This window comes from Brugia malayi (genome assembly GCF_000002995.4).
Source record: "Brugia malayi strain FR3 genome assembly, contig: Bm_v4_ChrX_scaffold_001, whole genome shotgun sequence".
NCBI classification, from domain to species: domain Eukaryota; kingdom Metazoa; phylum Nematoda; class Chromadorea; order Rhabditida; family Onchocercidae; genus Brugia; species Brugia malayi.
In genome coordinates this window covers 14,423,783-14,437,720 of record NW_025062479.1, presented here as the reverse complement: position 1 = coordinate 14,437,720, position 13,938 = coordinate 14,423,783, and the positions used below count along the sequence as shown (strand labels likewise).

General features: G+C 26.3%; 2 protein-coding genes across 2 annotated transcripts; one reads left to right on the top strand and one right to left on the bottom strand.

Moving 5' to 3' along the window:
- Positions 1-5,314: 5,314 nt before the first annotated feature.
- Bma-arrd-25 (arrestin domain containing protein) lies at positions 5,315-8,231 on the top strand (the record flags this gene model as incomplete). The annotated part of the gene is made up of 6 exons (XM_043074847.1): positions 5,315-5,521; positions 5,954-6,160; positions 6,457-6,687; positions 6,960-7,137; positions 7,425-7,624; positions 7,899-8,231. The coding sequence occupies 6 exons, from the start codon at positions 5,315-5,317 to the stop codon at positions 8,229-8,231; spliced, it is 1,356 nt and encodes a 451-aa protein (XP_042930781.1).
- A 1,669-nt stretch (positions 8,232-9,900) lies between these two features.
- Bm2224 (Uncharacterized protein) lies at positions 9,901-13,611 on the bottom strand (the record flags this gene model as incomplete). The annotated part of the gene is made up of 10 exons (XM_043074846.1): positions 9,901-10,054; positions 10,179-10,345; positions 10,590-10,745; positions 10,941-11,006; positions 11,420-11,675; positions 11,825-11,989; positions 12,362-12,456; positions 12,786-12,916; positions 13,041-13,200; positions 13,573-13,611. 10 exons carry the CDS (start codon positions 13,609-13,611, stop codon positions 9,901-9,903), a joined length of 1,389 nt encoding a protein of 462 aa, XP_042930780.1.
- Positions 13,612-13,938: the final 327 nt, after the last annotated feature.

The following is a 13,938-nucleotide window of genomic DNA, read 5'->3' as shown; positions in this document are numbered from 1 at the left end:
AGCTAACATTAATACAAATAATTCGAAGCAGATTAATAATGCGCGTTAATTATGCTTGAACTGATGTTATATTCATTAAAATAAAATTATTAATAGTAAACCGCCATCAATTTGAAGAATGAAAAGAAAAAACTACTTTTAACGAAAACTACTCTCCTACAAACTTTTTTTTTCATACAGTCAAAATCTTTTTTTTTTCTAAAATTGGTTAAGTGTATTAGAAAAATATATAAAATTATTGTAGAAATGATAAAATAATTTATAAGATGGTGATATAAAGTGATATTTTAACAACGCTTTGTCATTTTCTAAAAGTAAATAAACAACGTTTTAATTTTTCTTTCCAGGTTTTTTTTTTTTTAAATCGTAAAATATAATTGGAAGATAATTATGAGCGTTATCGTTACTTATAGTTATTATTCATTTCTTACAAACGTGATCGTTGCTGCTATAAAGCCATCATTCATTTTTTACAAACGTACATTGCTTTAAAGTTGTCATTCATTTCTTGCAAAACGTGGTCGTTGCCTATGATTATTATTCCATTATTCATTTTCACATCTTGTAATTCAGTGGGTTTATTTCAGGTTTATTCAAAAATTATGACGAGAAAGAAAATTCTTTTTTTCTCTGTAATTATCATTATTCTGTGATAGCTAATTAACATTATTGATTGATTTGAAAAGAAGTAATTTTATTCATTGTTTTTAGCATAAAATTAGCAAAATAATAGCAGTTGTTATGCTATAATTCAGAATGAAAAGAGAGATGAATGAGTTTAATGGAAAAGAAAGGGAAATGAAATAGTAAAAGTGGAGGAGCTATTCACTTCAATAAAAATTTTGCCTTCCATTGTTATAAACTTAGAACTTTAAATAAGCTTTTTATATAAACCTTTTTGTTTTGCTTTTCCTCCTTTCTTTTCATTATCTATTTTGATCATTTAAATTTATTCAAAAAAAGAAAAGGAATTTTTTTTTTACAAACAAATTTTAATTTTTTAATAGAAATGAAAAAAAAAAAAAAAACTATATTAGCACGAATTAAATTACAGAGCTTAATGTAGTTAAATCATAGCTTGATTGATGGGCACGGACAAAAGGACAGAAGAGAAAAAATTGAAAATGTTGATAAATATGATAGAATTGATTGTAAAATATACCATTTCAAAACGTATTTTTATTAATATAAATAGATTAAAATATCCGAGTACTTATTAACATTCTATGGGACACCATTTTTGCAATATTTTTTTTCCGTTTTATATATTATACTAATTAATACAGCTGCACAGGATACACGGATACACGAATACATTAATATTCTCGAAGGTCCTTTTTTTTTTCTTGTATGAAATCATTGGAGAAATGATTTAATTAACATTATGTTCTAACATATTTAAAGGTTAGTTTGTTCATTTTAAATTTATTTATTTAACATAAATTAAGGTCGAAATACTTTGTTTTTCACTCTTTCGTAAAGGAATACTAGTAATGGTAGTAATAACAAGAATAATAGCAATACTAATAATGATAATTAGTAAATAATAATGATAATGATAATAATAAAAAAATAAACTAATGATGTAATACGAATTTTCTAAATTTTCATTTAAATAATGTAAAGAAAAATGTAATAAATAATGTAAATATTGTAAAAATTATATAATAAACACATCATTTTTTATTTGATTTATTCAATTTTAAATCAACTTTATTTAGAAATTTTAATAATTTCATCTCTCAGATTATCTCCTATTAAATTTTCTGTCTCTTCTTAGAACAACTATCGTTATCATTGCGGTAATTAATCGCTTTTACTGTTGCTAATTCTATCTAAATAACATTCCTTAATAGCTCAATAGATTTGCATTTTAATTTGCATACTCCAAAGTTAAAATCGAAATTGTAATTTTTTTTTTTTTTTTTTAAAAAAAAAGTTTTTCAAAGTGACAATTTTATTGGTAAAATGTTCATCTTCGTCTTCATTTTCTTCTTCCCTTTCTTCATTATATTCTCAATAAAATAAAATAAACTTTTTACAGTTATCAAAATTAGCTTTTTTCCTTTACAATAACATATTTAATAGTTTTAAAATTCATCTCAAATTCTAGCAATTTCATTTCTTCTATTAATGAATTATCAAAGTGAAATAGATTTTAACTATATCTCTTTATTTCATATAAAGTTAAATCAGATGTATTTATTTAATTTTAGGAAAGGTAAAAAATTCCTTTTTTTTTCAATATAATATTTTATAAAATTTAATAGCATGCTATATGTTTATGTGTGTATGTATATATAAGCTATTTTGTCCATCTATTTGCTATCCTAGTGAAATGGATAAAAAGTTTATCTATCATTTGTTTGCTGCTATGCTATATTCTCAGTTTATCAGAAACTAATCTTTCTCTGCCACTTCAATATTGAACAAAATGTGATATCGTAGAGATAAAAAATGATTTTTAGAAATCAAAAATTACATTTATTTATTTATTTTGCACTTTAATTCACATCAAACATTTTTATCTTATCACTTATTATTTACATTTAATTAGTGTTTATAAATGAATAAAATTAAATTAAAATGCAAAGATGTCGGAAAAAATACAAAATTGGAATGTAATTAAATCATTTCATAATGATTTTCCTTTTTTTATCAATGCTTAAGGAATGTAATTTTGATTCATTAAATTATGGATTGAATAAATATAAAAATTTGGATGAATTCATTAAATTATTTAAATTTCGTCTTAATTACCAAAATTTATCAAAGATTTGTTCGAATCTTTTTCCTTTTTTTTGATATAAAGGAAAAAAAAAACACAAACATAGCAAAACAATGACTGATGCAAATTAGTAAGTTGCAGATCTTTTTTTTTGAAATATAAAAATTTGTTATTATATTTTAGATTAAATTACGGTAATTTGATCTGAAATACAGAATTCTTCCTTCCATATAAAAAAAATCATTAGCGGCTTGCCTTTACATATTAATTAAAATTTGAAATCGTCACCTTATAATTTAAAAAAAATAGTATTAACAAAGATATATAAGCTTGCTGAATTACATAACCAATGCTAATTTTTCATTTAATACAGCATTTTTTTTTTTTGGACATACAGCTTTAGGCGCTAATAATTTCATAAATATTAGCATATAAATTGTTACATTCATTTCTTTTTTATTTTTAATATGCATTATTTGCACTGAAAATTTTTAAGCATTTTTCTCTCCTTTTTCTTTTTTTGTGTATTTATTTGCAGAATGCTTTCAATAAAATAAATATATGTCAAACTGCCACTGGAGTATTAACAAAAAAGCAGTTAGTATCCATTTTAAAATTTTTCTCTATTTTCGATAGATGCTCCCTTTTTATATTTTTTTTTAAAAAAAGAACTCTTTTTTTTTTTTTAAATAGCTTTATTTTAACATTTTAGATGCAAAAAAAATGATGAAACTAAGCTAAGCTAACAAAAGGTATAATATTTTTAATTATTGCTTGAAAGTTTATTTGAAATATTCATTTTTGAATTATCATTGTGCTTAAAAAAATATGATATATTGATAAATAAAATTATTATTAATTTGTGTTTTTTATGTGCTTGCGATTATAATACCTTTCATTTCCTTTTCGTTTTTGATTTGAAGTTTATTTTTGAAATGTTTGCTAATTAATTCATTGCTTCTTCCTTTTGCTCTTTCTCTTCAATAATAAATGAAGGAAAAGAGGGGGAAGAGGGAGGAACAAAACAAAGATTTAATCGATCGCAAGAAAATTGGACGAATAATTTCATTCATAGTAAAATGATGTCTAGAAATTAGAAATATTATTGAGTAAATTAGTAAATATATGAATTTACCAGTAATTTTATCAATTCATTTGCTGAAATCATTCCTAAATCAACACATCTGCAAGAAAAATATAATTAATTTCTAGTTGTAAAATATTTTTAGGATGAGAATTATCCTTCTTTCTGATAATATGTCTGTGTGAGTTAGTGGCTTGTGTTTATGTGTGTTATCACCGGAAACGATCGATTGTAGCTCCGAAAGTAACGATCGGACTATTTATTATTCTAACCGGGAAATTCTATATTCTTCTAAATTATTGCATTTACATTTCTCATATATTACTAATCAATGTGATAAATTGAAGCAAAATAGTTTTCGATAAAAATTTCGATTATAGAAACTAGTGAAATGAAAATAATTCAATTATTATAACTAATTATTTCTGCTTATTTTTAAATTTATTGAATTGATTAAACAAGAAGAGACTAAGTATTCTTTTCTTTTCTCTTTTTCTGTTTTTTTTTTTTTTTTTTGAAATGAAGCAAAGCGAAATAATAATGATAATAATAATGGTAATAATGATGGTAATAATAATGATAATAGTGATAATGATAATAATAATGACAATAATGATAATAATGATGATAATGATAATAATGGTAATAATAATAATAATAATAATAATATTCATTGTATAAAAGAACGACATTTTAGAAAAAAGGAATTAAATATATAAATAAATAAATAAAAAACTAAAAAGAACGGTGTTGAAAGGCAAAGAAACGTTTTAGTGATATGATAACAGCAAAATGAGTCAAATGATTGCGCTTTATCAATTTCCAATTACTATATTTCATATAATTTATTTGAAATTATTCCTTCTATAGTAACAGTTTATTTGCTCTTATTTTTTTATTCATTACATACTTTACTCCTTATTCTTGCTCTTATAACTGCTATTTTAATTAAATAAGGCAAAAGTTGAAAATAAAACAGAAAGAAAAAAAAAAAAAAAAACGCTGAAACAATTGGGAAGTATTCCTTCATATTGTCATATTTTTTCTTAAAAAAGAAAGAAAAAACTTTTGATCCAATTATCTGTTATTAATTCATTTATATGAATTTAAAAAATTTTTTTGCTATTTTTAATTTTGAAATTATTATTTGTTGTTAAACTGATGTTATTTGAAAGTTGCGATGATATTACATTTGTTTCATAAGTTTAGATAAATTCTATTTTTATCTCATTTATCCAATTTTTTCTTTTATTTTTACGAATTATTAGCGATTGTAGTTAATTTTCTTTCTTTAGCAATTAACATATATAGTACGTATATTAAATAAATATTAACTTCTATATAAATTTTATAATTAAAAAACAAAGAAAACGATTTTCCGTAAAATTACTTTTATTCACTTCTATTTACCTTCCTAACTTATTATTGTTAATATTTCTAGGATAAAAAAAAGGAAACGAAAAAACGGAAAAGAAGGATTATCTTTCGTGCATCAAATAACAATGCCAAGTGCCGATGATGTATTCCGGCAGTTCAATATTGAATTAGACGCAGGTCATGAACCAATTTTTCATGGTGATGAATTAATAACCGGTAAATTACAAATTGAATTGAAGAGACCAATGACAATACAAGCTATTAAATTGCAATTTAAAGGACGTGCTGCATGTGTTAAAAGAGATTCATCGAAAGGAGGTGAAATTGAAAAGGTATTAATGAAATTATATTTTATTGCTATCAAAATTAATGTATTACTTAACCTTTTTTTTAAAAAAAATGATTTAAATCAATGTATTATTTTAAATCTATTAATGGATTATTTTAAAAATTACTGTCTTAAATTTGTTTTAAATTGCTTTCAAGTATTGTTTTGAATTTTTTGATTGTTTAATCTAAATTTTGTCAAAATTTTGTGATAGCAATATATTTTATTACTATCAAATCAATGTATTATTTTAAAAATAATTTATTACTATTAAATTTCATGATTATTAAATGTAGCTGTGAAATAATTTATATATTTTGAGTTGTTTTTTTCTCTTTTTTTTCTTTGTTAAAAATTAACATTCTATAAGTTGTGTTAATTCTTTTTACATTTTTTTTTTATTTTCAAATAATGTCTATTTATTTATTTTTTATAGGTGTATTTTGATAGAGATTTCACATTACTGGAAAGGCCACCTGGTCGGCCGGAACCAGGACACTTCCCATGGATTGCTAATTATTTATACTGTTTACCATTTGAATGCCCATTACCTCTAGGTTGTCCAACTTCATATGAAAGTCCGCATGGATTTATTCGTTATTTCATTCGAGCAACTGTTGTTGAAGAAGCTGGAACTGATTCGGTGAATTTTTAAGCTTTAATAAATTTGATCTATTATATAAAATTGAGAAATATTTCAAAAATAAAACAAAAGCAAAACTTTTTTATTTAGAAAAGGGAATTTTAATAACTTATTATAGAAATCATTATAGAAAAAATTATTAATATTATAGAAAATTATAAAAAATATTATGTAGTATTATAGAAAACAAACAAACACTAAAATAAATTTTATATTAAATAAATATATTTCTCTAATTAATTAATTAACTTCTATCACTTTGCATTTTATCATTGAGTAAATGTGTGAATATTTAGCGTGAATATATTGCAAAAAAACCAATCTCGGTGATTGCACCGGTGGAATCATTTGTGGAATTGGCTATACAACCAATTGGTGCTTCAGAAACGGTGTCATTTGGTGGTTGTTGTTGTCGTGGTAAGCTAATTGCCGAGGTACGCTTACCAAAATCTGCTTATGCACCAGGTGAAACAGTTATTGGTTCTATTAAAATTGACAATCGACATCCAAGACATATCGTTGATCAGGCAATATTTTTTCCGAAATTTTGTTTTTTATTCTCTTTTTTATTTTTTGACAATTCATTTAAAACGAAATACTTTAATAGATTAGTTTTGCAATTATATGTTTAAATTGAAACAAAGTTTGAAAGTGATAGTATTTCTAAACTAAATTAGTTGCAAACTTAAATTATCTTTTAAAATTTATGAAAAATTTGAAATAGATCTATAACTATAATTATCGATAATTAATATACAATTAATAAATGTCTTCCATTTTAATCTTTTTTTTTTTTAAGATGGAACTTCGTCTTATTGATCGAGTTCACTGCATTGATTCCAATAATAATAATACATTACCTAATCGAACACTGATCATACGTCGGCTTGAGAAACATGATGCTGTTAAGTCGAAAAGTCTATTAGAAAAAGATGAAGTGTTTTTCTTACAAATTCCTGCTTTAGCACCAACTATAGGTTTGTTTTTTTTTTTTCTTTATGAGTAATCTCTTTTTTTTTTTTTTTTTAAAGTCATTTATATTTTTAAGTAATTATATTGGAATATTTTATCTTATCATAAAAAGAATAGCAATTTAGGTGAAATCGATATTTTGAAAAATTCACATATTCACTAACAAAATATGAGTAATTTAATAGAGTTTAGTAAAAGAGAAACATGGAAATGCTTGATCAAATGGTATAAAATTTACATTAAATAACATTTATTTGGATTTGAATGATATGTTTTTTTCTTTTAAATTCAGGAGCAAAATTTTATAAATCAACTGTTACTAATAATAGTAATGCTACAATAATGGATGCTAATGCTACTGGTATTTCAATCACACGAGATCAATCAGTACCCGATTCCACTGCTCTTTTAGTCAAATTTCAAGAATCTCCAAGTAGTGCAACTTTGAGATTTCGAAAGAAGCCCTTTTTACGGGTTGAATATGCCATACAAGTATATTTATACATTCCTTTATATTATCCAAAATTATTTTATCGATGATTGAGAATTTCAAAGATTTATAATAAATTGATTTGAACCCAATAATTGTGACAAATTATTGGAATTTTTTTCAAAATACTTTTTCTTCTTTTCTTAAATGAACTTCCTTATTTTATCGTCATGTTTAATAGTTATAATATAAATTGTTGGATTTATTAGTCTTACAAATTCATTCAGCATAAATTTCAATTCTTAAAAATTTATTTAAATTTGCAATAAGTTGCAGTTATCACTTGGTGATTATTTATTGCTGGAATTACCAATAACAATCTTACCATTACCATGTCGTGGTAGCAATATCATTTATCAACCGTTTGTGGGTGGTGCACAACCAATACCAGAAAGTGATGAATCAGGAAAATTCATTTATGGTGATGGCTTCATGTTTACACCTCAATATAGTGTCCTAGTTTCATCTATCAACAATTATTCATCCAAAGATGGTGTTATTACAAATTCGGGTACAACAACAACAGTAGCAACAACAACAACAACAGCAACAACAATAACAGATGTTACACAAACAAACGGTAACACCGAAAATGGTATCAAGAGATAATGGTACATAAAAGGTACCCCTAATATATAAGGATGATAATATCAAAATATTGTTAGCAATGATCTATGAATAGATACTTTTAAATTCTATATGCTGAATGATAAAAACGGTGCCATTCACTAATTCGCAATTAATTAACGTATATATAATAATAATAATTAATTTGATCATTCTCACATTCATAATTTATTTTTTGATTTATCGTTAACGGTTTCGATAACTGGAATTGTTGCATAAAGCTGAGACCTTTTTTCAGAATCAATGTTTAAATTTAAAATTTAAAAGTTCCAATTATTCACTTCATGCTAGTTTTACACTCTTTCTTTTCAATTTCTTTCCTTTCGCTTTTTTTTTTTACTATATTACTTAACTATATTGTTTTAATATTGATTTTGTCACAACCAAAAAAAAATCCCATAAATTGATATGTTGTGAATCACATTATCTTCTTTTTAGTTATTAAAGAATGCATAAAATTTTACACGTTACTATGTATTTAAGAGCTAATTCGTTTATTTTGCATAAATGTTTACAGTATTTCTGGTAGCATTCAACATAGATATACCGAAAGAGATTTATGTCATCAATTGCAAAATTATATCACTAAAATAACCTTTTTATAGTTTTTTAAACAATCGATAGTTTATGTATCCAAATTCATCAGTTGGAGACCAATCATAAACATCAACAAATAAAGTTAGGGAGGATATAATTTAATAACAAATTTCCAGCGAATTACATATATTTTTAATATGAAATGTACTTGAATAACAATATTAAATTGCCTCATTCATTTTAATTGATATATTCATTGATGAATTAATTAGATAATAAATGCTGAAAACTACATATGAACATGTATATGTAAGACATGTAAGACCTTGATTTGATGTTACAGAAAATTCTGGTCAATGGCCTCCCGAAAATATCGACAAATATCAGAAATTGCCAGCAAAATAAAATCGGATTATGTTATGCTTGTGATAAAAAAAGAAAAAAAAAACAAACAAACAAGCAAACATACATTTATATTTAAGCGCTTAATGCATCATAAAACAAACGGCACGTTAATCAACTTGCAATATACTTTCAAAAAAAAAAAATCGTTCAAACAAATTTATATCATAAAATCGATTTAGTAAAAGTGACTTCATAATTCATTCTGATACGGAACTTTCAAGAATTTAATTTTCACATAGCAACCCGTCATTATGCAAAAACTTTCCGGAAAATATGTGCAGTTCCAAAACCACACAACTATTACCAACAATAATATGAATTCACTATAGCTATAAGAGTTATTTAAAACACCCTACTGACATGTACATAAGTGCAACCGGAATGATAAATACCACTTCCCTTTATTTAGATACGTTTTGCCATGCAAATTTCGTTGAATTTCATTAACTATAAGACAAAAAAAGATTCCAATTCAATATAACATTGCCTAAGAAATATCACAGCAGATGTCTATCAATAAACATCTGATGCTGAAAAGAAAGCAAAATTCAGATCATCTATGCTATCTATGAATAAGCTTTCATCATTTCACTGCACCTGATGATACCTTTAATAAGTTCACAAACATCAAAAAAGTATTATAAATCAAAACCTATAAACAAATATTAGTGAAAGCAGCGCACTTTTCAAAAAAAAAAAATTCCAAAAATTATAAAGAATTTAAAATAGTAGAATTTGATGTTGACGATGATGAAATGAGATGCAGAATGCCACCAATTCTTCGCATTAATTCGTCAAGATCGATGAAATGTGTTAAAATCATTAGCGCTAGCCAGAAAAAAATCACAAATCCAGCCCGGGTCCTGCAAACCACAAAACTGATATAACAGTAGCGAAAAGGAATTTAATAAATTGAAATCCACGAAAGAAATCCTTACTAAATAATTACCAGAAGTGAAAAGGTTCATTATAAGAATAGTAACAAACCTGGTGCCTGTGAAAGGTTTAACAAAATCAAGAGCAAAAGACACAATAAGCAATACAAGCTTGATAAATTCCACCAGAATATTTGTTCCAGAAAGCATTACTGAATTGAATGTTGTTTGTGGTCGAGATTCTGTCCATTCTTTCACATTTACTTCCATTCGTATCATCTAGAAAAGGAAGTTTTGAATTATCAAGACTATGTTACTGTAATTTATAACCTCATGGATCTATTAAATATTAGAATAGTTTAAAATAAATAGTGACAAAACAACCATGCTTCTTTTGAATATTTGTTCAGGGACCAATTTTAAAGCAGAATTTGAATTCCGCAATAATACCAACAATACATTATATAAAAAAAAATCCGAATAAAACCTAAACTATTATCGGTTGATGAAAGAACAATTTCACCTTATTTTGAGTACTTTCAATGTTTTCTTCAATGGAGCGAAAACGATCGCTATACTGATAATCCATACGTGTAGCAATTGTGTTGAGATCAGATTTAAGTGCAATCATTTCAGCTTGATGCAATTCAATTGTTTCATTCAACATTTCTTCAAGCCTCTAAAAACGTCCAAATTATGAGTTAGTTTATCTAATAAAAGAATAGGAAAAAAAAAACGTAATCCTTTTCGGACATATCAAATCTCTCTCTCGCGCTGAAAAATTATTCATAGTATACCAATCATGAATGTCATAAATAAAATCTAATAACACTAAAACACTTAAAAATAATTCAAACTTTTCATTTCAACAAACCTGTGTTTTGATCCTTTCTTCATGAAGCGCGCTATTGAAATAATTGAATTCAGATTTATTTTGAGTCTAAATTTTTTAATGAAGGAAGATAATAAAAGATATCAAATATTTTACAGCAGTAATAATACACTGTTATAATCATTATGACTAAAAATAAGGAAATAATATGCTCGAAAGCTATTTAAATTTGTCACAGGAAGTACATAACTACAGCCCAGGATAATAAGACTAACCCACGAATGATGATGACTCGTTTATATAACGAATATGATCAGAAATAAGTTACATAAAAAGCTTATAGTACTTAATCAGCTATTAAGTGCTAGTACCAAATTACTTATTGCTATAAATTTATCCGTTTGACACTGTTATAAAACAGTGCTATACGTTCTCAAAATAATCTGTCAAGCCGTCAACTTTGCACTTTCTGAGAGCATTCATTAAGAGAGGGCAAAAAGAAAAACAACAACTCAATTTACCTGCAACTTATTTAGCTGCTCAAAAAGCGCCTGATTTTGTGCTTTCAGTTCCTGTATGTCATTGTGCAATTCGATCACAGTATTTGCAGCAGTAAATTTGACTTCTGGTTCATCATGAGGGAGCATTTCTGGTAGAGACGAGATTACCAAATTATCGAGATCAAATGCCATAGAAGGCAATGTTTCATTACGTTTATGTCCACGCTTAGCTGGTGATGGCGCCACATCACGATTTTCGAAATCCAACTTATGTATCCTGAAAAGAAATAACTCTGATTCTTATATGAGCATTAAAATAAAGTAAGAATAAACAGATAAGAAAACAGTACACAAACGAAAAACGCAAATTACAGGAAATTTACAAAAGAAAAAAAAAAAAACAATCAAACAAACAAACAAACAAACCTATCATTAGTTTGTGTATCAGAGTAAAAAGTGGAATGGCCCACATTGGATGCGCCACTAGCAATACTGTCCGGTATATTATCCGCTGATCCAAAAGTACTTTTGATTATATGTGCTATACCACGTGGTGCAGCTATCACTTCTCGAAGTAGTGGACCCGTTTTCCTAAAATTATAATACCAAACTTTCCAGATAATAAATTATGGAAACTATGCAAACTGCAAATTCAGATCGAAATATGACTTGGAAAAATGTTTGAAATAGCAAACCCCATATCATATTTAAATGGAGGTATCGGTGTTTTTTATAACTTTCGCATATAAAATGACAAGTAAGGAATCCATGAGAAGACCTATTGATAAAAAGAATTCGTATAAGTCATCCGCAGATCCCACTAGAAGACTTAGATGAAATAGAAAATATTGAATACAACTTGATTTCAGACTAGAAGATCCAGATGGTCAGCAATTTAACCACTATAAATAATGTGACTACTTTTTCCCAAGTAGGAAAAATTTTTTTAACTAAATCACAAACCTAATATTATTAAGTACAGAACTTTTAGGTGAAACTTCGCTGACAATTCCCATATTCAAATCCACTAATTTTGATTGCAGTTGTTCAAGCTTTTTCTAAAGCAGTATCATATAGTTTCATTTGCAGTCTTTTTAAAATACTAATGTTCGCTTACTAAAAAATACTAAAATTCAGTTTCAGATCTTTTTTATTTCTGATACACGCCATTAGTTTAAATAACTAATCTAACACATCGATTTGCTTATTGAGTTTCACTCATCTCGTACAGTAAACTTTACCTATCGTTGTATGCAGAAAAAAAAAAAAAAAATGGCAGTGGTGTGGAATGCATATAACATAACATTTACTACGGTATACTGAAATACGGCTAAGCACTTAAGCATGTTATTCTTCATTAGTGAATAGTTCAGCTTTGGAGCAATACCTTTAAATGTTCAATTTCTTGCGAACTTTTCTTATTTTTCTTCTCGAAATGTTGTCGAACCCGTGCTAGTTGTGGATTTTCCCTTCCACCTTCCATACTACTAGTCATAGACAAGAAGTCATCAACATCCGCTGCAATAAGACTGAAAATGAATTGTCAAATTTGAATGAACAAAGACAAAGGTAAAAAGATTATAGAATTAAAATCACTCCACGATAAATTCTGACAAAAAAATGAATAACAAATGATAGACACCCTCTCTGGCAAGAGAAATACGAGATAATCTTTCTTTGATTTGCTCTATTTTGCGCTCAATGCGTGTTCGGTCATCCAAGCCAATATCATCTACACCTCCAGCGTAGGATGTTCCTCCATCCGATGAACGCAAACTACCGCCCAACCATGAACCATCTGACTGAAATTATTTCAACTGCTTGGAAGACAAGTCAGTCAAAAAGTATTATTTTTATTTAACGAAATTATTCATCTGACGCAATGTTTAATAATAAAATGACTTTTCCACAGTTACGATGAACCAGCTAATGAGGACATATAACATTAAAAACGACTAGTAAAGGTTACAAAATTTGAAGCATCAAGCTTCAAATTATTAACATGCTAAGATTAGCGATGACACTCATCTACATTATCATCAAACTTGTACTTGATGAAATGTTATACAAATAATTTTTATCACGATGGCAACAAGTAACATATGCTATTATTTTCGACATATGACAAAAGATATTAATTACTTCTTCTCTGAAAAAAATGACAGAAAGAAAACCTCAGGATGTGAGTCGTGCTTTATGACTGGCGCTAACATTTAAAAATTCAGTTAAATAATAACACCGGAAATTGTTGGTATCCGGTTCCTCAAATAATCCCTCAGGCAAATTATGATAAATTGTTGTCTACATTCCAACTTCTCCTGCAAAGAAAGAATATTAAAAACAGTCAACAAATCTAAATCTAAAATATATTTCATGATATTTGAGATACATATTTCTGTCACACGGTTATGTTATCTAATCTACATACTGTTAACTAATTTAATACAATACTATCCATTTAAATCAATGAATTTCTTTTATCATCATTAATGAACTAGATAACGATACACTAACACTTATTTCTGCGTGTTTGGATATGA